Source organism: Neltuma alba, unplaced genomic scaffold, assembly GCF_004799145.2.
Source record: "Neltuma alba isolate B1F8T4 unplaced genomic scaffold, ASM479914v2 tig00002790_pilon, whole genome shotgun sequence".
NCBI classification, from domain to species: domain Eukaryota; kingdom Viridiplantae; phylum Streptophyta; class Magnoliopsida; order Fabales; family Fabaceae; genus Neltuma; species Neltuma alba.
Window position 1 is genome coordinate 1 of NW_021633011.1, and position 25,207 is coordinate 25,207.

Below are 25,207 nucleotides of genomic sequence, written 5' to 3' on the forward strand. Positions count from 1 at the left end.
GGAAAAAACAGAAATTCCAGATAAGCATGCTTTTGTGGCTTATAGCAACCTCACATCTGTCTCTTGCCTTGCTATTTGTTATCTGAAGCTGGAATAGAAACATTCATCAACATGGCTGATACTTACAAGCTCCACGAGAAATTCAACTACCAGCTTTTCACTGGTGTCATGGCCTTTGTTATGGGAATCCTGACCATGGTCAAAATGACACGAAACATGCCCAAGAAGATCAACGATGGCAACTTCTACTCCAATCCTACTTTCTCTGCTGACCCGACGTATACAGGGCAGGTCCCTGCTAACGACCCCTTGCCCACCATCTCTGCTGAAGAATTTATGACAGTTCTTAAACGCATGGCTGAGTTGGAAGAGAAAATGGTCACCATGAACATACCTGCTTACATGCCACCCGAGAAGGAGGAAATGCTGATCGCTGCTATGAACAGAGCTGATGTGTTGGAGAAAGAACTTATGGCTACCAAGAAGGTAAATGATATACTTCATTCCAGTACCATATGAGGCATCTTAAACCAAGCATCATGACGCTCTTCTTTGCATTATACATCGGTCCACTGCTATTTTGTAATAGTTTTGCTCCTTGATGCATTTAAGAGCAGGTTTTTTTTTTTTTTTTTTAATGTTCTTCAGGCCTTGGAGGATTCACTTGCGCAACAAGAGGAGCTTTAGCTTACATTGACAAGAAGAAGAAGAAGAAATGGGTACACCCACCAAAACCATAACGTTGCTCACAGTTTTTGTTTACTGAAGGATCTCTGGGTTTTTAATTTTTATCGTTCCCCTATAATGCAGTTTGGATGACGGAAATATCTGAAGACGTCTCTGACCTGCGATATGCCATAACTAGCGGTGGATTGATTTGTTCTTTGTGGAGTCGTCCGCGATGCCCTCTTTGTCCATCAATTTTCAGGAAATGTAAATTAGTTTTTGCTTAGTGGCGTATTATGTCTCTATCATCGATCATTATAGATATATGATGCAGATTTTTAGGATTTTTGTTATTTTCAATTTTTATTTTTATTATTCAGTTTATTCTAATTAATTATTTATTTTGTAGTTAGTGACTTAGTGGGCAATTATCTTAACCTCACTCTCCTGCTACTTTTTTTTTGATATTTTATTAATTTTTTTATTTATCATTAGTTTAGGTTATAAAACATTATTAGGATTTCATTTAGACAGTAGATTGTATTATACGATTGAATTTTACAGATTTTACTCTCTCAAGCTTATCTGCTTTCTCCTCTTTCCTCCTATTCTTTCCTAATTTCCTCCTCTCTTTTTTTTTCCCTTCTTGTTTTACATCAATTTTGACATCAGAGTTTGTTTTTGTGCTTCTCGAGTGTCTAAAATTCTCTTTTCTGACCTATCAAACACACCTTTAACCCTAAACATTCTATATCCGCGGAGTTTTCCCCTCTGTTCACCTAATTTCTAGCGTTTTTTCACCACTTTTTCACCATAATCAAATTCGCCATTAAATTCTTGACCAGACCCCTCAAGTTTCACTTCCATTGGCTCTCACACGTGCTGCCAATGTTCTCTTTGTCTAGTTCTTGCATCACCGTCACTTTCAAGGTCTATTCACAAAGATCCAGATGTTCGATCAATGTAAAACTACTCTCATTGCGTGTGCCTTCAAAAATGCTGTCTGCCTTCAAAATTTCACCGTCAAACAACACCAGACGTGCCGTCACATGCCAGTGGAATTCTGCGAGATGCCACGGCATAAGTTTTCACAAAAATTGCATATTGTACCCACATTGTTAGAAAGAATTACAATTATGACCCAAATTTTCCACAAAAATTTCACTATCTAGCCTAGATTTCACCATTCCATTTTTTTTCCCCCAATTACGGCCTCCTGAAATCCAAGGAGAATTATAAGAGCATTATTGAGGTAAATTTTCTTTCTGGGTCTAGTTATGTCAGTAAAGCCCAATTGATCCTCTATTTAGATTACAGCACTATTTGGCATACTCTGGATGTTATTGTTCTTAATTATTATTATTCTTGCTTTATTGTTGTTAATTATTGTTATTGTTACTTTATTGTTTGCTGCAATTTATTAGGGCAATTAGTTGGAAAAAAAAGAGGAAAAAAAAAGAAAAAATTTATAAAAGATTAGAAAAAGAAGTAGTGAGAGAGTGGGGTTAAGGTAACTGTCCACTAAGTCACTAACTACAAAATAAATAATTAATTAAGATAAACTGACTAATAAAAATGAAAATTAAAAATAACAAAAAGTCTTAAATATCTGCATAAATTCCCCCTCGATTGGAAGAACTCGCTACCGGAGATTTAGAAAGTTGGTAATAGTTAAAAAGGTGGGGTCCACATGATGAAACTCATCCTCGGTAATCCATGTAGCATCGGAGACAACACAACCTTTCCAATGAATTAGAAAGGAGAGGATAGGTCCTGCTGGAATCAAAAGTATCTACTTATCCATCACAATATCAATGGTCTCAATAATTAGTGAAACACCTGGCAGTGGTGGAGTCAGGACAAGGTGGAGCTGGGTACCTGCAAAGTTATCAGAACACAAAGAAGGAAGCTCAAAAGTACCTCGATAAGGAGCAAGATCCTCAATATTAAAAACTAGACAAATAGACATGTTTGGAGGTAACTCTAACAAATAGGCATTGTGCCTTAATTTTTCTTTTTTAATGCAAAATGGGCCAGAGCAAACTAGGGTTAAGCAAATAACCCATAACCCGTTACTCCCCTGCAATCCATTTATTTTTTTGCCCCCTTCAGCCCACCCAATTAGTCCAAATAAGAGCCCAAAAATGGATAGACTTAAATGGGTGGACTAGCCCATTAAATGGGACGAGTTATGGGCAAAGCATTATGCTGCCTGTACTTGCCTACTTAACTTCCCCCCCTAAATATTCCAGATTTTCTCCAATACACATTTTTCTTTTATTTTAATCATTTTTCATTTTTCCTCTCTAATTTCTGCAAATGAAAATCTAACGTACTAAAACTCAAATAGTTTTCTATAAAATGTTTCAGGTTTAAAAATGCGAAAATGGATGCAAGTTATTACGTAATCAGTAGTAAATTATGGAATATAAATCTAATATATAATAGGGAGAGCTATTCATGTACCTATATGTATTAATTAAGCATTTTTTTCCAAGTTTTTGAAATTTGATGGACTTTTGAATTAGTTGGCAAAAAATATATATACCCCTCCTAAATATTAAAAAATATCGTTTTGATTTTTTTTTTTTGGGTAAGAGAGAAGGCCTAAAGTCTAAAAAGAATTACATCAAAAGGAACTAAATCCCAAACAATCCTATTGAGAAATCTCCTTCAGTTCACTACTCGAATTGTTACTTTAGCTTGTAATTTTCAGCCTAACTACCAGTTAATTACCGGTGGATCAGGTTTTTGAGATTTTTGGAACATTTTTTTTTTCAAGAAATGGACTACATTTCACAATGTTGTGTACGTGTGCGTATAAAATTTTACAGTATGATTCTCTTTAAGTTTTCTTTTAATTATTATTACAATTAGCTTATTAGAGTCGCCTTTCTATTAAATTTTACCAGATGAGTTTTAGTTCATTAGATTTTTTTTACGCTTTTTTATCATTTGCAGAAATTATACTAAGGTAATGTTATTTCATATTTGGTGTCATTTAGTATGCAAAGGCAGCTTTGCTTCATATGATAGCATCACAAGACAACTATACTGAAAAAAAATAATAATAATAAATGGCTTATTCCGTAATGGTAAGCTCAAATGGGTTGTCTTGTAATCCGTCTAATACAGGCTTAAATGGGTTGGGACTACGTTACAGGCTACCCTTCAGGGTAGGCCATCTCACCCATTGCTCAACCCTAGAGCAAATGTGTGCAGCTCTTTATAAGGTCTTTTTAGGAAGCACTCCGGGTGTATGCATGCCATAACATAGCTGTCTACCTCGAACTTATAGTACACTAGGAATTACCTCCAAACTTGCCTTTGGCCCATTCCGTATTGAAAAAAAGTTAGTGTCTAATGCTTTTTTACTAGAATTACCTCCAGACATGTCTATCAATCCATTTTTTAATATTGAGGATCTTATTCCTTACCAGGGTACTTTTGAGCTGCCCTCTTTGTGTTTCGATAGCTCTGTAGGTACCTAGCTTCACCTTGCCCCAAGTCTACCACAGGTGCTCGCTTGATTATTGAGACCATTGACATTGTGATAGATGAGCAGACACTTTTGACTATAGTAGGTCCTATCCGCCCCTTTTTGGTTCGTTGGAAAAGTTGTGCTGACTCAAATGCTACATAGATTATAGAGAATGAGTTTCATCGTGTGGACCCTATCATTTTTAACTATTACCAACTTTCTAACTCTCTGATGATGAGTTCTTCTAACTGAGGGAAATTGATGCATATATTTAGGACTTTCTCTTATTTCTAATTTTTATTTTTATTATTTAATTTATCTTAATTAATTATTTATTTTGTAGTTAGTGACTTAGAAGGCAATTATCTTAACCCCACTCTTCCACTACTAATTTTCTAATCTTTTATTAATTTTTTTATTAATCTTTAGTTTAGGTTATAAAACATCATTGGGGTTTTATTTAGACGGTAAACTACATTATACGATTAAATTTTATAGACTTTTCTCTCTCAATTTTCTCTGCTATTTTTTTCTAATTTTTTTTCCCTCTTTTCTTCTTAATTTCTCGATTTTCCTTCTCGTTTCCCATCATCTTGTCTGCGTGTCTTTGATAGATTCTCCATCTTTTATTTCGAACAATTCATACTTCCCCACCGATTTGCTGAAGCCTGTTTTTCCTTTACTCCCTTGGATCCTTCCTTCATGTGCCAATTTCAAGATATTACACATCTCGTTGTCTATGTTGTCAATAATGTGTTTAGATGTGTCAAAAAAAGAATTCTATATTGCTTGGAATCATGGAGGTTTAAGTAATAAGTGATCTTAGATTACTAAATACGTTAGGAGGAGGAGTGGGCTTGCACGCATGGGCCATTGAAGGCAAACACATTTGAAATTTGACAATTTCCCCTCACCTCTTGTACACAAGTCAAACACGGTATTAGGCACTATTATAGAAAATATCCATATAATTATTAACAGACAGGTTAATTACTATTAAACATGCTTAAATGTTCCTAATGGTATTATGACCTGTGACCTATAAAAAAGGCATGAGACTAAACTTTATAGGACTTGAGCTTTGAGCTTTTCAGTAACTTCACTTCCCTCCTTTAATATTTTGTCTTGTTAAGTTCTTTTATTTTTTGTTATTCTGCTCATGCTATTCTTATAGGAAGAATTTGTTTAACACTCATAGAGTTGCATCTTGCTTTTCTGGTAGTTTCGAAATAACACTTAAGATAGTGTCCTTGGATGCGACTCAGATTAATTAGTTATTTTAAGATATTACCACCAATAGGATTTGCATAGCATTAGAGGGTAGTTGGAAGATCGACTAAATCTATTGAAAATTTAGGTGCTATTGCCAACATGCAATAGCATAGCATAGTTACAAGCTTTGGGATATTCTTCTTAGCTTAGTGTATTGGTGATCAGCAGTTGTGGTTGAGTCAAGCATTGCCTTCTTCTTTACCCTATCTCACTATCCATATGTAGGCACAATGAAGCCCACAGTTGTGTTGTTAGTCATGTTAAATTTTGTTTCATGTACTTCTCAATTAGGACTACCTTTCATTCTCAAATTATTTTGTCACATGTAAACGTCAGTTTTTCAAAATATGAACTGTATTTTGACATGATAGTTATTTGATATTAAAGAAAGAATTACATTGATATTTTTCTAACCCCGCAATTTCATTTTACCTAATAACAAAAAAAAACCACAAGATTTTTTCGACGCGAGAGAATTTCTTAATTAAAATTCAAGTGTGCCAACAGACAACAGCATTCTTAGGGGTTTGAACTTTCAATTTTACAGTGAAAAGCAGCACGCTATAATAAATAAAACATTAAGATGAAACAGAAACTACATATGGAAAGACAAAAATAACGGAAACAGTATCCCTCACAATGTAATATCTGAAGACTTTTATGCTGCATTTGATATGATGAAAGTATAGAAGCAGAAGTGAAAATGGGAATTCAATTTTTGCATGTTTGGCATATCTTGATTCACAATGACGCTTTCTTCACAAGTCCACTTCCACCCAAATGGCTAAGGGCCTGTTTGGGTGCTCCAAAACCATAGTTTCAGAAGCACTTTTCCGCAAAATGAGATAACCTCCTCCACATATTTACTTCGTAATCCGTAAAAGCACTTCTGAAACCATGGTTTGATTTCTATCCAAACACTCCCTAAAACTCGTTTCTAATGTTGCAAATGGGGATTCCATGTAATTGGGTGTGAAAATACTATATTTCTAATTTTGATTAAGAACGTTGGCTGAGAAATTTATCTGAGCTTCAAAATTTATATTTGTAAATTTAGCAGAGTTTATATTCTTGCTGAGACTCATACTGGTGCGCAATGAGATTGCTTCCAATTCCAAACTAGTTTGGGTCAATTTTTTTCTTTCTTTTTCCTTTTTTTTTTCACGGCTGAATAAAGTATGACTCAGTCCAACTAACATCATCTTTGTCATCTTCAACTATTTTTCCTTGCTCTTCATCTTTACTGTGATCTAATTTAGAGTTCATCGTAAAGCTTGAGAGCCTCAACCCTCTGAATGTCTATTAACAGTCCAATGCTGTCAGAAAATCCACCCGCGATCCTGATTGGGCTTGATCATGAATGATTTTATTCCATCGGCAAATGTTATATATATAAAAAACGGAAGCCCCGGATTCCAACAGTGGCTGTAGTTTAGTGGTAAGAATTCCACGTTGTGGCCGTGGAGACCTGGGCTCGAATCCCAGCAGCCACATTCTCTGTTTTATGCTTTATTGAAGTGAATTTTCCCTTTTGTCGTCAAACCGAAATCCCAATCCAACCCGACTATTTCTTTTGGGACGAAAGAAATTCGTTAAAACTGATAGGCGCGCAATCTCCCTATTGGAGCAGACGAAGAATGGCGGCCGGCGATGAGAAACATTGTAGAAAATGGCGTTATACTTGGGAATCACAGTCCCACATCCCAACGCTTCGTCTCTTGCTTTTCGCCAAAAATGCTAATCCTTCTCTGCAATGTCTCAATTTGAAGGTTCAACTTTTTCCTTCTCAGTCTCTGGTGGCGGTGAGCTGGTTTGAACCCGCCCAAGTCTCACTTAGGGTTCCGATTCCTAGGGTTTTGGTTGACTTTGAATCGCCTGTCAGTTTTCGAGCTTTGGATGATCACATTGAAGTGAAGCTCCTACTGCTTTTGCCTGTCGATCATCCAGTTGTTTCAAGCTTCGATTCTGTGATGAATCTATCTGATGATCCCGTAAATGCATTGCCTGATGTATCAGAGCCACTAGTAATGGGATCTGGTAATCTGAATGTATTGGCTAAACTGTTCGTTAATAATCAAATTCGGGATTTTAAAGTTATTTCTCGATTAAAATTGAATATTTTGTCGCATTCATTTATCCTTTTCATGTTCATTATCACAATACTAACGTGAAAACCCGAGGAACAGAGATGTTCTTGGTGTTGTGCTCTTATTTGAAAGCAAACTAGACACGTTTTTGGGTGGGTGGTACGTGGTGAACTTCATCACTTATGAATGATGGAACTTATATTTTATAGAGTCAAGCCCTTTCATGACTGTGGTTGTTTGTGTTCTATCTGTTTCCTTTCCGGTGCGGATAGATTGCAATTTTGAGTCCTGCGTCTAATATCTTCCTTTTGACGGATATCTTGGTGGACACCAAAGCTACTGTGGGCATGTTGAAAAAATAGATAATGAAAATTAGCTATATATTCAGACACAATAATGTTGCAAACCCTGCCGTTTATATTCTAACCAGGCATGGATTGAACATTAACCATTTCGATAAAGCTCGCTCTTGCATTTTGGGTTTAGCATGGCTTTGCGATTAGTTGTATATTATTTTACTTGCTTTATTTGTAATTTGGTGTTCTACTTCTTTATTTGGTTCAGATGTAAAAAATTTATCTTCCAGAGCAGCAGTTCATTTTTACTGTGGAAGTTGCTCTTTCAAGTTGACTAGAAATCCTCTCAGGTAGTGTGTGTGTGTGTGTGTGTGTGTGTGTGTGTGTGTGTTTTGGGGGTAACTGGTTGGGTTTATATTTAATAGCAAATTGTTTGATGATTGCATTTCTTCCTAAAGTAATAGAGCCTTACTGGCGTAATAATTTATAGTTTTCATTTTTCCTGTGAAGCTTTTTTATTTTCTCTTTTTTTTTTTTTGGCACAACTCCTCTAGGAGTTTCGTTGAAATGCCATCAGTCAATTGGCGAGAGGTAGCTGACAACTGGTTTGGGGCTTGTTGTTGTTCATTTGGAGGCATAAGTGAGAAGTTGGTGATCAAATATGCAAATTCTTATACTTGTGCACCAGGGGTATGCCTATTAAGCTCTACGTCTATTACTCTTTGCAAGGATGATCTGATAGAATATAACTTCCCTGAACGTGGTGGAGAAGAGTGTAATTCTAAATCAGATAAATTTGAAGAAGGAATTAACAAAGCTGCAATAAATTCGGAGATATCTATGGAAAGATCTTCGACTTGTAGTGAGATTGGTAAAACCATATATAATTCTGACGAGAGTTCAAGGTTTGCAGATTCTCAGAATGAAAAACTTAATGTGAACTTGGGACATGAAGTTGGTGAAGAAAAATCTAATCATGATGACTTCTCTCGTTCATACCTGGATTCCCATGTCCCTGCGGATGTGGCCATGGCTTCCAGTTGTTGTGCTCATATGACAAGCAGCGTTCACATTCTTGAGAATGAGGATTGGCAACACCAATGCTGTGAAAATGCTAGAAAAGAACATAAAGATACAACAGCCATGGAAATTCTTGCAAGTCAGAAATCTTTCCTCAATGGGTTTCTTGAAGATGTTTTCATGGCTAGATCTTCCAATCTTTCAGAAGATATTGATTGGTGTGAATTCACGTGCCCTCAGTGCAAGTCTGTTCTTGGAGCCTATCCAAGCTGTAAGGGCGAAGCCCCTGTAGATGGAGGAGTACGATTGTTTAAGTGCAATATTTCAACTTGTTTGCCAGTTAGAGGATCTGGAGACTTGTTCAGGTTAGCAAAGATCTGTTTTTGTTTAGTATTTTATTGATATTTTTTTGTTAGGAAAAGGTTTAAAAATAAAGTGCCAATTTTGTTTTCTTGCTGATTCTACGGAATAGCTTGTATAGAGTATGAATAATTCTTGAACTCCTGCACAGGTAATTTGATTTGATTAGTCTGCTTACTGTTAGAGCAAGTGGAGGAAGGAAATTTTACGGAGAAATGATACTTTTTTCCTTCTTTCTAACCATTTATATGGACAAAAATGCTGCTGCAGTGACCATGTTTGGGTCCTTTAAATGTGCGTCTTCCTGCCAATCTCTTCCGTATGCCGATTTATTATTTGTTCGATATGTGATCTCAAAGATTGCCTATTTATCATGCAGTTATGTTCATTATGCACGGCTAATATAGCCGTGTTAAAATACCTAAATGCATTGGCAGTTGGAGAATAAGTTCTCAGCATACTTGAAAGTTCGTAGTTTTCATATGTCATTAAATTATTTAGGATGAAAATTTACTGGGCTTTGAGCCTCATTTGTGCACCCCAAAGGAAAAAAAAAAGATCTTAATGAAAGGCGAGCGATACTCGTTAGAAGCAGTAAGTTTCTCGATCCTGTGCATGAGTTCCCCCACTCTGTAGCTCCTTGCCTTTACTTTCATTTTCCTTCTTATTGACATATGCCTTGGAGAATTAGCAGAATATGATTAAAAAGAACACAAGATGAATTTTTATTTTAAGTTTTCTGTTAAATACTATTTTTTCAGGTTAATTTGTTATATATTATATTAAACAAATTTTCAATACATTTTGATACCAGGCAATATACAATGGGAAAAATGTTTGCAAACAAGCTAGTAGAGTGTGCAAATGATGAATCATCATTTCGGTTTGCGGTCATAGATCTGAAAGCAAAGTCCCCTGCCCTGCAAATCATTCTTATAAATCCAGATACATGGTCAATTTCTGGTGATTGTTTTATCACTGAGGATTCTGAGGTGCCTAAACTACAACTACAGCCCGTCATCAAGTTGCTTTTCTCTGAATGCAGTACTGCTACAGAACTTCAGTTAAGGTTAGCTATCAATTTATCTCTCTTGTTACAATAACTAAGTCTGTTTCAGAATATGGAGCTGTTGTCTGTTTTAGTTTCTTTTGAGGCTTTCCATAATGGACTTTGTTTCGCTAGATGTTTCTTGCTCCAGTTCCTCAACCCTTGAGTTTGTTCCCCAACCAAGTGAGTTCATTACTCTGTACTGAGATAGAAGTCATGATTTGTGGCCTTAAAGTTTTTTTAACATTACGTTGTGTATATTTTACGGGGAGTATTGCATCATGATTACCGATGTTTGACAATTTGACATACAAACTCATTTGACAACCGATAAAACATTCAGAAGAGGGTAAAATAGAATCCTTCTCCAAATATCAACTCAAGTGAGCATGAGTGGTAAAGGCTCTTGTCACTTGAGCAATGGTTGGAGTTTTGAATCCCAACCTTTATGCATGTAGCAATTTAGTTGGGAGGAGCCTACTTTTTGTCTTTAGTCGACGGGAACAAAAAAATCTTCTCTGAATTATTAATGCACCGGATTGTATATCTCTAGTGAGTTTTGCTTTCTGTGATAAACTCAAATACAGGATGGTGGTTATCTTGTCCTAGCGAGTAATGGCTACAATTTGTGCAGGATGACGGAGGAATGGATAACAAATAACTCAGCCGAAAGTATTTTTATGCTGACTTATCAAATAAAAGAGCTGGTGGCGTCAATGATGTCAGGAAGGGATGCGTATCCACCTTCATATGCGTCCATTCAGGGATTATGTTTGTCATCTATGCAACGGTAGTAATCTGCTCAAACTCAGCATTGGTGATCTAAATCGACTTATATGCCTGGGCGAAGAACACTGGAGTGTCTGAAATTAGAGTAAACCAATGTTGTATCGCTGGAACTGTACACCAACGTCAGTTAATAGCCTGTGTACAGTTCAATTTTATAAATATATATTTCTCAATTTATCGGGGGGGAAATGTTTCGTATGAAATCTACTATAGGCATGGCATTTATTTATTTCAAGTTCATTGTGCGTAAACTTTTTTAGCCATTTATTCATGGAGAAAATTGGATGCATTGAACCAGTTCCATCAAAAGTGGGTTCCATATAGACATGTGCTATAATTTTGAGAATACCACCGAGTCCCATATCTTTTTCAACGTATTAATTCAATTGAATTTGTAAAATGTTAAAGATGAGCTGAAGCATGAAGATTGCGCTCTGATATTCTCTTGCAACTGTTCGTCGTGTATTTTGTTTTAAAAATGTTTCTACATCCTATTTTGAATATAAGAGTCAAATGGAGATTGAATTTGGTGAAGTATAAGATGTTAATTTTTCCCCCCTAAATTTCTAATTTTTTTCCCCAAAGTATGGGTTTTTATCAGGGTGAGCATTCGGTTTTTCGGTTCGGTTATCGGTAATAACCGAATTACCGAATAACCGAATAGAGTAAGTTTTAAACACCGAACCGAAACCGAATAACCAAACTAACCGAAACCGAATTAACCGAAAATTTCGATTCGGTTAACCGATTAACCGAAATATATAAATATGAAAATAATTTTAAATTAAAAATAATGAAACACAATTATAACCATTAATTAATAAATATTTCATCATTCAATGTGATTTATTATAATAATATTTATTATAATCATATTTATTGAATATAAATATATTTAAAAAGTTCACATATACCCACATATATATTTATTATAATAATATTTATTAAATATAAATATATAATATATTTATTTCGGTTATTCGGTTATAACCGAATTTTTTTTCTACTAACCGAACCGAACACCGAAACCGAATTATTTAAAAATAAAAACCGAATATATAACCGAAAACCGAAATAACCGAACTGAAAAACCGAAATTAAATTCGGTTCGGTTCGGTTATCGGTTACGGTTCGGTTTTGCTCACCCCTAGTTTTTATTAAGAAGTAGTTTCAATACATATAATTAAAGATAATAATTTAACAAAGTAAATCTTATTTAGTATAAATAACAAATTTAACTGATTTGGTTAATATTTTCAAATTAATTATTTGCCTGCCTCGATTTCTACTCAGTAACATTGTAATCTGTCTGAATTTTGTCCATGATGGAATGTTCACTCATTAATTATCTCACCATCAAACTGGATTAAAACAGTGGAGTCATCGAGTGAATATTATGAAAACTCTATCAAATCTCACTTGTTTTTTTCCCCTCAAGATATCAAATCTCACTTGAATCGTTACTAATTACCACTAACGATCATTTTCAGAAACACCCCCCCCCCAAAAAAAAAAAAAACCATTGCCTCCCACGATGATTCTCGATGAGGTTCTAGGAAAATTCGTGGAATTTTCGGAGACGACTGCGTTTAAGGTGCGCATTAAACGACATGAGTTCAAGTCCTGCATTTGAAACTCGTTACGACCGCCGTTTGTTTTGGTGCCTGAATGAATCCTGAGTGTTTCTGGTATCCTGGACTGGAAGATGCAGCAACAGCAATATCGGTTGGCCGTTGGCGCAGTTTTATCTCGAGCGTACGCTTCAAAAATCTAAAGCGACGCTGACACTGAACCACTCCAAAAAATGCATCCCTCAGAAATTTTAGTAGTTTTGGCCGTTGGTCGGTTTGCCATCTTACCCTCTCGTGTAGTCTGTTATCTTTTGATTTGAATTGCTATTGGAGTAATTGTTTACTCACAGTGATTTTTAATTCGTTTCAGCTGTTCTTTCTCAGACGCTCTGGGTTGCTTCAGTTGTGCACCCGAGTTCCAATTGCTATGCTTTTAATAATTCGAGTCACATTGTTGATTTCGTATCCTACATTCTTATACCTTCAAAGTTACGTACTTTGAGTACGCTTTTTAGCATGCAATTTACAGCTCGAAAATCTATTGGGTTTGTGGCATTTGCTGTTAATATGTACTTATGTTTATGACGCTTGAAGGAATCTATAGTTTGACAATTTTGGATGGAGTTGCTATCGCTTAACCCGGTAATCAGAGCAGCTGGATCGGGCAGACTTTTGAGTACGACGGGAAGGGGATGGTAATGCTCTCAATCTGTTTGTGATATGTCCAGAGGTGTCTTAACGCCTGTATATGAATAATTTTCTTCACACTTTCAACGTCATTCTAGTTCTAGGTAAGTTAGTCTCCTTGCCTTGCTGCAGGACTCTGACTTGGCGGTTCGATTTTGCAAAGATGTAGAGACTAGATCACAAACGGTAGTCCATGTTGCCATGCCTTCGAGTACTTTGTTGTTTTCTTGCTCTGATTTATTTCTTTTTCCTGCCTTGTGCATTTATAGTAGCATTTCGCTTATTTGATGCATGGTATGTTCAGTAGTTCATTGTTTACTTTTACAATCAGCTTCTCTAAAACCTTAGGCATCATCTCTATAATATAAACCGCAAACGTCCTGGAAAATTATAAGTTAAGAAAAACCAATCATTTGTTTTTCATTCCTTCGTTTAAGAATACAAGGGCAGAATAGGGTAGCTTTTTTTTTTTTTTTTAATATACACATTATATCAGGTGGTCCCTGATACTTCAGTTCTGTTTTAAATTCCCTTTCGAGCAAGTCCTCTTTCAGGGGAAAAGGGAAATAAACTATGGACTCATTTTCACTGTTGTTAATGCAATCACAAAGTGCCCCCTCACTATTGGTGGATTTCATATCTTACCAAGATTTATTATCCCAACCAGGTCTCAAATTAAGACACCGTAGTACGAGCGCACTGAATAGTTCTTGTTGGATACTTCATTGCTTGGGTTTTCTTGCTTCCAATTTTTTGCTACCGAGGCACAAACTTCATATATTATTGCATGCATTTCTTTTCCATTATACGTTTGTTCATTTCATTAGCTGACACCAAAACCATTTAGGGATATGTTGATTTTGGCCGATATGATAAATTGAACTACTTTGCTGCTGGTTCAGGCCAATCTGATTTCATCCAAGTAAGTTCCTTTAGTCCTTTCTATCTTGTGAAGCATGAACAACAAAAGTGAGGAATGTTACTATGTATTAGTTTTCCTCCGTCTTTGTTCATTTATGCTAGAGGTGACTATCGATAAAAAGAGTGAGACACACCAAATGAGTGGTAGTAATATGTTATGGAAAATATAAGTAAATAAAAGTTAGTAATCTGACTATTGCTGTTTTGTTGTTGATGCCTGAGTATATTCATTCTCATTTATCTCTGTTTCCCTCTCCGAATCGCTCTTCCCCTCTTCTCTTTCTTTTTTTTCTCGTTCCTTCTCTTGCCTTCCCGTAAATACCACAGCATAGTAACGAAAAGAGGATTGAAAGTAAAAACGTTGGAAGGCATATGATGATCATTTGTTATTTATTAATCACTTATTTTTTTAATAATATATTTCTTTTGGGTAAAATTGTTAATAATAATATATTTTGAAACTGGAGAAAGGATCAAAATGAGGACCTCTAAAGAATTTGTTATCTCTTTTGTGGCTAACGCAATACTGCATGCACAGCAGCAAGACTGAAGTAGATGATAGTTCTATGTGAACATCTAAAGTCTCATGGTCCCACTTCAATTACAGAATACTGTATTTGTTTCATACTTGAGAAAATTTCACTTCCAACTCATCTCGTTCCTGTTTCTCCGTCTATTGTGCACACGCCTACTTTTCCCAAGTCTAATGCATTTTCCCAATATGTGCAGCGGTTTTACAATGGTGACCTGTCAGGTTGTGAACAAAGTTATGATAAAATGGGTCGAACAGCCCAGGTTGATATACTTTGGAATGATCTCTCTCCTTCTTTCATTCCTTCTTGATTAGTCAGAATGCATGAATTGTCAGTCCAAGTTGATAATGCGAAAATGCTTGATTTGTTCTTCCCTTCTTTTGTGGGTTGTGTTACAAAATTATTTGGTTTTTCATCTTTAAATAGTCAGTCTTATCTTGGAAGATTTACATGTCTTTTTCTTCTGGATGAACTTCTCTCACGGTGAACTCATGTTTTTCAGGTGAATATCATATGTGGGACTTGTCCAAATGGACAATGTAAAGGTGTGTATAGTGTATGCTATTCATTGGTTTGTTTATCCTGCAAGCATTTGTCTGCTTGTCTGCTTGGCATTTCTGTGATGTCTTAACTCCTACCTCATTCTTGATTGCTCTTTTTTGTGGTCCGTTACTTTAGGTTGCTTAGAAGTGAATGGAAACCACCCAGTAGCATTTTAGGTTACTAGATAGCCGAATTCAGTGATGTATGTAATACAGATTGCCTTTATGTTGTTGCTTTCTGATTGCCATAATGCCAGTTTGAAATGGTCATTTCTTTTAACAACGATTTTTAAATGCAAAATATTTCAAATGCTTCATTGTGTTTTCCACTTGCAGGTCGACTTGGATGCATATGCAATGTCACATACGAATCAAATTGCAGGTCTTCTATAATTTATGTTGTTTTCATCTATCACTTTCTAGGTCAAAGTTCAGATGTCGAAAAACTTCAGTCACTAAGTTAGCACTTTGCAGCTTCTGTAAGTCAAAGTAATAGAGTCAATAAGACTGTTTATTTGAAGTTAGACTGCAATAAAATTATTCATGGTCTTGGTATTAAAGTAGTTCATGACACGGCATAAGAGCCTCTATGATCAAGTGGTTTAGAGTTCAATACTTGCCACCCTGCTGCATTTCCTTTGCTGGGATTAAATTTGAGCACAAGGTATCGTGGGGATGCCCTTATTAATACTCTAACAAGGGCTTTCATACACAAGGGGGCTCTAAGAGTGTAGTAAAGTTCTTAATGAGCTTTAATTTAACAGTTTCGTCTTTTGATCTGGAGCAGGTTAATGAGCTTTAATTTAACAGTTTAGTCTTTTGAGCTGGAGGAGGCATAAACAGTTTTATTGTTTCTTTTTCCCCAGCACTTTCACCCTTAGGAAAAGATAAGAGGATTTCTTAGGTTTTTCTTAGCTACTAAATGTCTCAAACAATCTACATTGATGAAACCTTATGTTGACAGAAGGCTTTTTGAAAAGACATATCTTGATGAGGCTTGTGTATCTCAAACATCTTATATGTGGTCTTTGCTGTGTGCTCAGAGTTTTGGTGGAACTGGCTATTCCATGTGAGAAACCTGGTCCACGAGTATTTCAAGGCTGCACTGTTGGCTTTCATCCGCGATCATGGGAACTGGTGAGCAGCTCTGTCATTTCCATGTATGCATAATTCCTCGAGAATATGCCTAATTCCAGGAATTAAAATATAGCACTTGATAAATCTTCCTCTTATGAAATTTCAGGTTTATAATGGCATGACTCAATTTGGTTTTGAGAAGTCTCACAAAGAATTTAGGTACAGAATCTTTTCTGCTCATCTAGTCAACTATTAAAATTTTAATATTTTCTGATTAGTGAATTAGTGATTTTATGTTGTTGTGCTTCACATACCAAAAACTTTGTTTACTTATGTTATGATTAATATATGTATCACTTTTTCTTGTTACAGCTTTCAGACTGAGCAGTCTCAAGTTGCCCTTTATGTGACTGCAGTTGCTTCTCTCTCTTCCTTGGTTCAAAAACCTAGTTTCAAGGTACTTTTTGTTTTGTATTCACTCTGTGGAGAATGGTTACTATCTCATTACAAGGTACTTCATACGTGGCATTTTTTTTTAATTTGATAAATGATCATGACATTTTAAAATTGCTACTAATTAGGTCTCCCCAAATAAGGGCTTGGAATTAAAACTGTCTGGATCTGCAGCCAATGGGGAACCTCCTACAACTTTGTCACCCGCTGTGCTGATTTTGGATTGGAGATGTATGACCGCACTTACTTATTGAAGGATTATCAATGTCACATAAAATGTTTCTTTTTCTAACTTTGACCTATCAACTTTTTCCAGGTGAGGTGGCCCGTGATGTTCCCTATGAAGTTCATATCTCAATCCCTGTTGAGGGCTATGAACCAGTTCAATTTGTTCTTACAAAAATGTGTGGTAAGCTGAAATTCTTAAGCACTCTCTCTTTGCCTTTATATGCATTTAATTATTACGAAGAGTATGCAATCTATAGGCCTATATTGAGGGTGTCACATGTAGTTTTTGAGTAAATTAAAGATTTGGTCCTTGAAACATCACTCTCCTCTTAGTTTGGTCCTTCAACTTTCTCAGATCTCAGTCAAGCGAATGAGTATCCCTGATTATTTTTGCAGAATATAAGCAGAATCAAGGGGGAGGTGCTGCAAGAGGATGGGCAACATTTGGAGTGCTCTCTTGCATGTATAGCAAATTCAATAATTGGAACCTATAATTAGGGTTTCCGTCCCATATTTAGTTCATAATTTTTATTTGGCTCTGCGTTGGCTTGTCACAGACATGCATAAGTTTTTCCCTAATGAGTTTACATCTCGTAACAACTTGTTATTGTACAGTTTCGTTGTCTCTTCAACACTGTTTTGCTGTGGAGGTTTCATTTATAAGACAAGAGTGGAAAACCAGGTGAGACCTTTTTCTCTGGTTCTTTCACTTGCAAGCATAAGATGGCCACTGGTTCTTGGTTACGTCTTGTCTTCAAATACAACAGTGTCTAACGTCTTTTTCCCCCCCTGGCAGCGTGGAATTGATGCATTGCCTGGCATGACTATACTGTCTGCCTTTTTAGAGACTGTGAGTTCAGATCTCCTACTGATATTTATCTGTCCGCTAGAATTGTTGGCAGGAAAATATTAAATTTTGATTTAGTCAATTCTGAATTCTTTTATAGTTCAGGTCATTGTCGGTAACCAATAACAATTAGTCATATTAGCCTACTAGGAGTAACATGAAGAGAACTGTGTTTCATTTTTGATTCAGTATTGGGTGTGGCACTTGTACACATAGATTAAGTGATCCTGAAGATCAATATGTTCAATTTGAGGGTAAAACTACCAAAATGTTCACATAAATACAAAATTGTTTATACGGTACGTCTGTAATCATTTAAGTTTCCATTAATGCTGTGGTACATAACCCACCGATGGCATTGCTATAAATGGCTCGGTTTTCATTCAGGTGCATCAGGACCATATTTCATAACTTCGTACTTCTCTTATTCTGTGATCGAAAAGAAAAACAAGAAAGGAGAAGGAAATGAACTGCGAAAGCAATAGAATTGAAAGTTTGTTCTGTAGGAAATACGAGTCAACTTATTTGCCAACTTTTCTGACATCTCTTCTTGTGTGTGGAACAAAAATAGGTGAGTCACGCGGGGCAAGGCTACTCGCGGCCTGAAGACCAAAATAGTGCCTTTGCCAGTGAAGCCTCTTGGGAGCGCCCTCCTGGTTCTTCCCAAGGAGCATGGAGACCAACAGAAAGAAAGTATGGCTCTATATAAATGTGTGCAACCGATTAGTTTTTTTTTTTTTGGGAGAAGATATCAATGTTTCTTTTTTGGGTATTCGTCCCGCCAAAATTTTTATTTAGATCGACTCGGATTATGGGGGGATTCTGTAGCTTCAGTCTGATGTATTCTTTGTGAACATGTTCAACGCAAGTTTAAAATCTTAATAAGAAAAGGTATAGTGATAGCAATGCATTAGCCTGAAATTTGCGCTATGTGCTTTGCCGTGGGTTATGCTGCAGTAACCAGTAGAAACTCTGAATTCATTCGAATTTGTCAGTTGCTATGTTAGTGAAAACAATGCAGATCGCATAACTTATGGATCGCGCAATGCAAGTGAAACGGCTATATGGTGTTTTTTACTTCTCCGCAATTGTTATAGCTAAAACAAGTCAAGGCACTTGCCCAATGCCCATTCGCTTGATTGATGTTATAATTGGACTCTGCAGGACTGACATTGGATCCTCCTGAGGTGGGGAAGGCTCCCACGCAGAGTCCAATTATATCCTAATCCTATTGCTAGTTTCTCATATGCCCTTTAGGCCTCTAATATGATATTTATGGGAACCCTATCATGTGGACAGCGCAGTGGGGGGTAAAAAAAATAAAGAGCAGGTTAAGTATGAATTCATGAGAAGTAATAGTGGTGATTGATCCCCGATTTTGATTAATATTCAAAAATTAATAAGTATAGACCGTACAAGTTATCATTAGGATTTTTTTCTTTTTGGGAGCAAATCATTAGGCTTTTTGAAGTTGGTATTCATATTTTTTGTGTAAAATATCATATAATCTTTTTGATGTTATAAAGTTTTGTCCACAGATGATAAAAGAAATTAAAAAATATCTTTTCGATGTCAACAAGCTTCAGAGAAATTTGGTTAAAAAAAAAAAAGATTAAGAGAAATTTATAGGCTGTAGCCAGTGCAAGTGATAATCAATATTCATGATTATTTGAAATGTCATAGTGACATCTGGAAAGGCAACAAGTCTGGCGTTTTTGGACTATATTTTCCCTTTAATTTAAGAGCCACGAGTTAATCCAAATTTTAATGATTGAAGGTTTTTTTTTCTTTTTTGACCTTGAATGATTGAAGGTTAATGTCAAGTAAAAATCAGCTTTTTTCATGTGACAAAAAGGATTTGGACTATACTGCATGTGAGGATGTACTATGGAAACAAGAGCTCCAAGGGACAAAAGCCATGGTTGAAATTGCGTCCGTTTTCATGTGAAAGCATTATGTTTTTGTTTAATAGCCCTCGTGGGGTAAATCATGTCTTGCAGGAACAGGAACCTTCTTCAAAGTAGAGCAGATGTTACATAACGCGAAAAGGTCGGTTCCATTCCATTGGGCAACGTGACTCTCATCGATATAATAATACATCATTAAAAAATTTAAAGCGCTGTACATCCTTATAAGCACCGATTAACTTTGACGTATTCAAATTTCCTGTAACATATAAAAAAATGTGCCTAATTTTGTATATGTTGGGTGATATATAGAGTAAATATACAATTTGAAAATATGTTCAATCATATTTTTTGTGTCGTTTTTCATTCCAATACCATATACAATTGTAAATATGTCAGTTTGATAATACTCACGAGAGATACTTGATTTACATCTTTATGTTTAACACGAACACTTGTTACGTTGTGATCATGGTTATTTGAGAAACTAAAGAATTTATAGGTAATCAAAAGAAGAAAAGAAGCAAAGTCATTCCACTTATCCAAATCCATCACGCAAAGCACAAGTTAGCCACATTTCTTATCAGTTAAAGTTATTATTAATCGATCAAAGATTTCTAGCTTTCCCCAACAATTAGAGCTCCACACACACACACATATTGTATTGTATTCCCCACCAAAAAAAAGGGCAAGAAAAGCTAAACATGTACTGCTGGACGCCTAGACGGTGATAAGATATATAATATGCTATGATTGAAGAAAAGCTCATGTAAACATATGTAGCTGATTGGATGGATTAGGTATCCAACTCTTACCATTCCTGCATCACGTTGCACCATCGACACTTAACCTAACATTCTCTGTAATACTTTGTTTTGGCACTCTGCTGCACTTTATGCTAAACCTGGACGCGCAGGAACACATGCCCCACCTCATAATTTTCATTAAGATTCTTACACTTTTTGAGGTCAAAGATGTCGTTCCCATTTAGAGATTATTTATTCACACATCATCAGAGCCACGCCTCAACTAAAATAATGAACACCAAAATCATCATTATCTACCTTGATTATGTTAATTAAAGAGAGGTGATAAGGTCAAAAAGATATTCCGTCCTCTTTATATATATTCCTTTACGAGAGATTAAACATTGACCTTGTAGCTGGCTTTCTTAGCTTGGAGAACAATAGCTGCAGGTTGACCACCATGCTTTCTGGAAGCTCAAATGGCCTCTTGTTTTTGAGTGAGTGATTTAGATTAGGTAGTGTTGATATAAAGACAGATTCAACGTGAATTAGTCTCTCGAACAACTTTGCCTCCATGATCTTGCGCTATGATTCTAAGTCCTCATCACTCAAAAAAAAAAAAAAGGTTTAATTAATTATTCAAGAATACAGTTACACCAATTTGTGATCTCAAAGTCTGGAATCAAAATTAATATAATTCCATGATTATACTTGTAATGCATTTAAAAAAAAATTCTTAATGTATTTATTTCTAAAAGTTTTTTGTCACTCTTCAACTCCCATCATTGTAATAGTCAGAAAAGTACTATTCTAACACATTTTTTATCTGTTCAAATTTTAAATGTAACAACAGAAAACTTTATCCTATTGAACGAGGTAAACTCTATGAATCACATAATGCTATTGTATTATATCTCAAGCTAACTCTTGTAATAAGCCATTAACCAAGAAATCTCGATTAATGATATCCACAAGTGTCATTTTCAGTTTCCCTCTATGATCAAATTTTGCCCTTTTTTCTGGCCTAAGATTGCCCGTTTTCATTAGCATCTCTAATAACTTTCTTTGCACAACCAAATCACCAAATCATAAATGATTTTCTACCAGTTTCGAAGTTTTGAATATTTCAATTTAAACTTATCTATTTAAGAACCAGTCCGTTGGCAATTTGGATGCTAAATAGTGGTTGACTTTATTTGTTGAGATGCAGGTATAATCAAAATCTAACGCAAGCTTTATTGAGTTCTTTTGTTTTCAAATTTCTTGCATAACTTGACAAAAATATGGAGAAAAATATGCGCAGGGCATATGTAGGACTTACTACAACAGTCAGAACTATAATATTTAGCTTCATATTCCATCTTCCTCTCTTTGATTTTTCTTTTTTTTTAAAACCTATGAAACTATGGAGGACCTATTCTGGGTTTAATCATTTTATGTCCAATGGAAAGCGAAACATGGCGATTAAGAAATGAAAAAGAAAGGAATTGATACGAGTCTTAAAGAAGAGGCCAGTAAAAGATGTCCTAATAATAATTCCAGTAGGCATGCAGTTGATCACAATTGATACGACTATTAAAGTAGAGACCAGTAAAATATTTTCGTATGTTCATTACTTCAAATCCAAGAATAGGATGATGATGCTGGGGTGACCTGTGACCATGTTTTTTAGCTGCTTATTCTATGTTAAGCCTATCTGCTTTATGCTAGACTTCGACTTTGCTGCTCTATGTGCAGCTTAAACTTACAGCTTTCATCTATATTTCCTTTGAACTGTTCTTTAACTTAATTAATTAAGCATATTAAGATGAAATCATCAATACCAACTCCGAATTTTTCTTTATTGCAAATGAATTTCCAAGGCCAGTTAGCTACCAACTCCAACTTTTTTTGTTTCCATTCACCTTTTCCATTGTCCTCCTCTATCATGCGATACTTTTCATGACAGTTCTCCTCTATAAATACCATTCCCTGACCACAGTGCACATCCAATCCGGTCTGAAAACATTACTTCAATCAATATTTAGCGAAGTGCTGTTCTTCAAGGCAGCCTTTGGAAGATACAAAAATGGCCAATTCTGTCAACTTTCTTCTGCTTGTTTCTCTATTAGCCTTTGCTCCCTTTTGCCTCTGCAGCCAAAAAGTAGGGGGTTACCTCTACCCTCAGTTTTATGACTATTCATGTCCAAGAGCTCAAGAGATTGTCAAATCAGTCGTTGCTAAAGCTGTTCAAAAGGATCCTCGTATGGCTGCTTCACTTCTGAGGCTCCATTTCCATGATTGTTTTGTCAAGGTCTTCATTCTTTCCTTCCAGCAACGGAGTTTTCGTAATTCATTGGTCATCTAAGTGTTCTATAGGATCACTACTGTTTAAGTAAGTGACTTTAAGTTGATATTGCAGGGCTGTGATGCATCAGTGTTGCTAGATAGCAGTGGAACTATCATCAGTGAGAAGAGATCAAATCCCAACCGTAATTCAGCCAGAGGATTCGAAGTTATCGATGAAATCAAATCAGCACTAGAGAAAGAATGCCCTCACACGGTATCTTGTGCTGATATTTTGGCTTTAGCTGCCAGAGATTCAACTGTTCTCGTAAGTTTTTCCTTCTGTTTTGTACCCTTTCTTACTCTTTCGCCATTAGTACTTCTGTTAGCAACCCTGGTTGATTTGCTATGAATGTTTTAAGTGCAGACTGGTGGACCAAGCTGGAAGGTACCTTTGGGGAGAAGGGACTCTATTGGTGCAAGCTTGAGTGGCTCCAACAACAACATTCCTGCTCCAAACAACACATTTCAGACCATCCTAACCAAATTCAAGCTTCAGGGTCTTGACATAGTTGACCTAGTTGCTCTGTCGGGTAAATTCCTGCGACTCGTCTGTCATACGAATATGTCCTTCGTTTCTGTTTTTTTTTTTTTTTCCCTCCTCGTTATCTGGATTATAATCCCTGACATCTACTCAAAGACTATACTCAATCAGCTTCTGTAATGTTCGCAATTGGTTTCGTGGTGAACATATGATCTATGGAGCTTTTTTTTTTTTGGGGGGGGGGGGGAATAAAAACAAAAAACGCCGGTTATATCATGAAGAGGTGTAAACAAATATGCAATCATGATGTTTTTTCACTGGAGAATACCAAACACAAGAATTGTATGTAAATTTTGTCTTCTGCTCAATTCCTGAAACTTTCATGGCTATGTATGCGTTTTGGGTGAGTAAATTATCTCTGAAACTGTCGCAGGGAGCCACACAATTGGAAACTCCAGGTGCACCAGCTTCAGGCAGAGACTATACAACCAAACTGGGAATGGAAAGGCAGACTTCACACTTAACCAGTACTATGCTGCTCAATTGCGGAGCAGGTGCCCAAGATCTGGTGGTGACCAGATTTTGTTTTTCTTGGACTTCGTAAGTCCAATAAAATTTGACAACAGCTACTTCAAGCTCTTGTTGGCTTACAAGGGTCTGTTAAATTCCGATGAAGTACTCTTCACAGAGAATCAAGTATCCGCACAGTTAGTGAAGAAATATGCCGAAAATAATGATATTTTCTTCGAGCAATTCGCTAAGTCCATGGTCAAGATGGGAAACATTTCTCCTTTGACAGGTTCAAGAGGAGAGGTAAGGAAGATCTGCAGGAGGGTTAACAAATATTAAGTTATGTCATTACTGTGCCAGAAGTTTTTTCATTATGTCCATTGGTTTCCGATAGCAAATAAGTTGTTTTTCTCAAGAGTTGACGAAGCCATTTCCTGTGTGTCTGTGTGTATGGCAATGAATTTTATGTACTAATTAATTTCGCATGAATTCATTCATAAACAAATTTGTGCTTTTCCATTCTGTCTTAGCTGCGCTCCACCAAATCAGAATCAATATGTAACTGATCCACTGGCTATCACTGTCACTGAATATCTGAGGCGGCGACAAGCCATATAACCAAATAAATAGAACACAGTAGGTCTTCCCTGCTTTATGGCTGTGCTTGAAATGAACGGGAAGAGTATTTTGTTTGTGAGAAGCAAAGAAGATCCTGTTCTTTTTTTTTTTTTTTTTTTTTGCTACAGTATAGGTATCTTCTTATTAAAGACAATTCTATTCGAGGCACTGTCAGGCACTAAATGTGGACACTTCTCTCAACAGGGATTCGAACCTTGATTCACCACGTTGTGGGAGATTAGCCCCTTCCGCTAGACCCAATTCCTGTCGGTAAGAAGATCCTATAATTCAAGAAGATCCTGTTCTTGAATTATAGGAAGTGCATAATAATGAATGACAACTAAGCCCATTAACTGAATTTCTTTAATTGTGACAATGTCTATAAAATAATAACAACTACAAAAATGGGGCTGAAATGTAATTGGTTCGTTGGACAATATTGTGTTTGTATGTGTGAAAATTAACTAAACAAACTGACGAGGACCTTTAAATGCGGTGTCCAAGGACAATTTGAAGGAGTTCTAACTGTGTTGGTCGAATACACTAACCTGGTCCAAGCCACTGCAAGTCACATGTTATATAGGAAAGGAACTTATGATTGCGAATCTAAGAGCTACTTTCAGTTTCTACCTTTAACATCAAGTGTGATGCCAGTGGGATTTTGTCCTGGCAAGTTACGCGCAACATAAATTTCAAATTCCGAAATTGTTTCATTATCAAATGTTGAACTTGAAGGTTC

General features: G+C 36.1%; 3 protein-coding genes and 1 non-coding gene across 7 annotated transcripts; all 4 read left to right on the plus strand.

Moving 5' to 3' along the window:
- The first annotated feature begins 6,840 nt into the window (after positions 1-6,840).
- TRNAH-GUG (transfer RNA histidin (anticodon GUG)) lies at positions 6,841-6,912 on the plus strand. The gene has a single exon. It is a non-coding gene; the product is annotated as a tRNA-His (tRNA).
- Positions 6,913-6,982: 70 nt separating this feature from the next.
- On the plus strand, positions 6,983-11,322 carry LOC114737561 (uncharacterized). 3 transcript variants are annotated; one of them, XR_003739443.1, is made up of 5 exons: positions 6,983-7,456; positions 8,071-8,152; positions 8,357-9,187; positions 9,334-9,476; positions 9,997-10,073. XR_003739443.1 is itself a non-coding variant. In XM_028925517.1 (5 exons), exons 1-5 carry the CDS (start codon positions 7,057-7,059, stop codon positions 11,022-11,024), a joined length of 1,728 nt encoding a protein of 575 aa, XP_028781350.1. In that variant the 5' UTR covers positions 6,988-7,056; the 3' UTR covers positions 11,025-11,322. The 3 variants fall into 3 exon arrangements, 1 of the variants encoding a protein (XP_028781350.1); XR_003739445.1 differs by lacking the exon at positions 9,997-10,073 and adding an exon at positions 9,562-9,938; XM_028925517.1 differs by lacking the exon at positions 9,334-9,476 and adding an exon at positions 10,865-11,322 and having other exon boundaries at positions 6,988-7,456; positions 9,997-10,251.
- A 1,334-nt stretch (positions 11,323-12,656) lies between these two features.
- On the plus strand, positions 12,657-18,799 carry LOC114737579 (uncharacterized). 2 transcript variants are annotated; one of them, XM_028925528.1, is made up of 17 exons: positions 12,657-12,860; positions 12,961-13,052; positions 13,241-13,285; positions 13,410-13,463; positions 14,125-14,199; positions 14,928-14,993; positions 15,234-15,276; positions 15,610-15,655; positions 16,317-16,410; positions 16,517-16,569; positions 16,723-16,807; positions 16,932-17,034; positions 17,120-17,212; positions 17,428-17,494; positions 17,647-17,713; positions 17,828-17,881; positions 18,450-18,799. In XM_028925528.1, the coding sequence occupies exons 1-17, from the start codon at positions 12,824-12,826 to the stop codon at positions 18,585-18,587; spliced, it is 1,212 nt and encodes a 403-aa protein (XP_028781361.1). In that variant the 5' UTR covers positions 12,657-12,823; the 3' UTR covers positions 18,588-18,799. The 2 variants fall into 2 exon arrangements, with proteins under 2 accessions (XP_028781361.1, XP_028781364.1); XM_028925531.1 differs by lacking the exon at positions 18,450-18,799 and adding an exon at positions 18,068-18,271.
- Positions 18,800-22,536: 3,737 nt separating this feature from the next.
- On the plus strand, positions 22,537-24,369 carry LOC114737605 (peroxidase 72-like). Its single transcript, XM_028925558.1, has 4 exons — positions 22,537-22,824; positions 22,933-23,124; positions 23,224-23,389; positions 23,774-24,369. Exons 1-4 carry the CDS (start codon positions 22,600-22,602, stop codon positions 24,187-24,189), a joined length of 999 nt encoding a protein of 332 aa, XP_028781391.1. The 5' UTR covers positions 22,537-22,599; the 3' UTR covers positions 24,190-24,369.
- Positions 24,370-25,207: the final 838 nt, after the last annotated feature.

Excerpts from the sequence above, each read along its gene's own strand:
- LOC114737561 (XM_028925517.1), top strand. The coding sequence starts at position 7,057 with ATGGCGGCCGGCGATGAGAAACATTGTAGAAAATGGCGTTATACTTGG. Across the intron at positions 8,153-8,356 it reads TTGACTAGAAATCCTCTCAG|GAGTTTCGTTGAAATGCCAT; the intron begins GTAGTGTGTGTG and ends CAACTCCTCTAG. Across the intron at positions 9,188-9,996 it reads GGATCTGGAGACTTGTTCAG|GCAATATACAATGGGAAAAA; the intron begins GTTAGCAAAGAT and ends TTTTGATACCAG.
- LOC114737579 (XM_028925528.1), top strand. The coding sequence starts at position 12,824 with ATGCATCCCTCAGAAATTTTAGTAGTTTTGGCCGTTG. Across the intron at positions 17,495-17,646 it reads TTTGGAGTGCTCTCTTGCAT|TTTCGTTGTCTCTTCAACAC; the intron begins GTATAGCAAATT and ends GTTATTGTACAG. Across the intron at positions 17,714-17,827 it reads AGACAAGAGTGGAAAACCAG|CGTGGAATTGATGCATTGCC; the intron begins GTGAGACCTTTT and ends CCCCCCTGGCAG.
- LOC114737605 (XM_028925558.1), top strand. The coding sequence starts at position 22,600 with ATGGCCAATTCTGTCAACTTTCTTCTGCTTGTTTCTCTATTAGCCTTT. Across the intron at positions 23,125-23,223 it reads CCAGAGATTCAACTGTTCTC|ACTGGTGGACCAAGCTGGAA; the intron begins GTAAGTTTTTCC and ends TTTTAAGTGCAG. Across the intron at positions 23,390-23,773 it reads TGACCTAGTTGCTCTGTCGG|GGAGCCACACAATTGGAAAC; the intron begins GTAAATTCCTGC and ends AAACTGTCGCAG.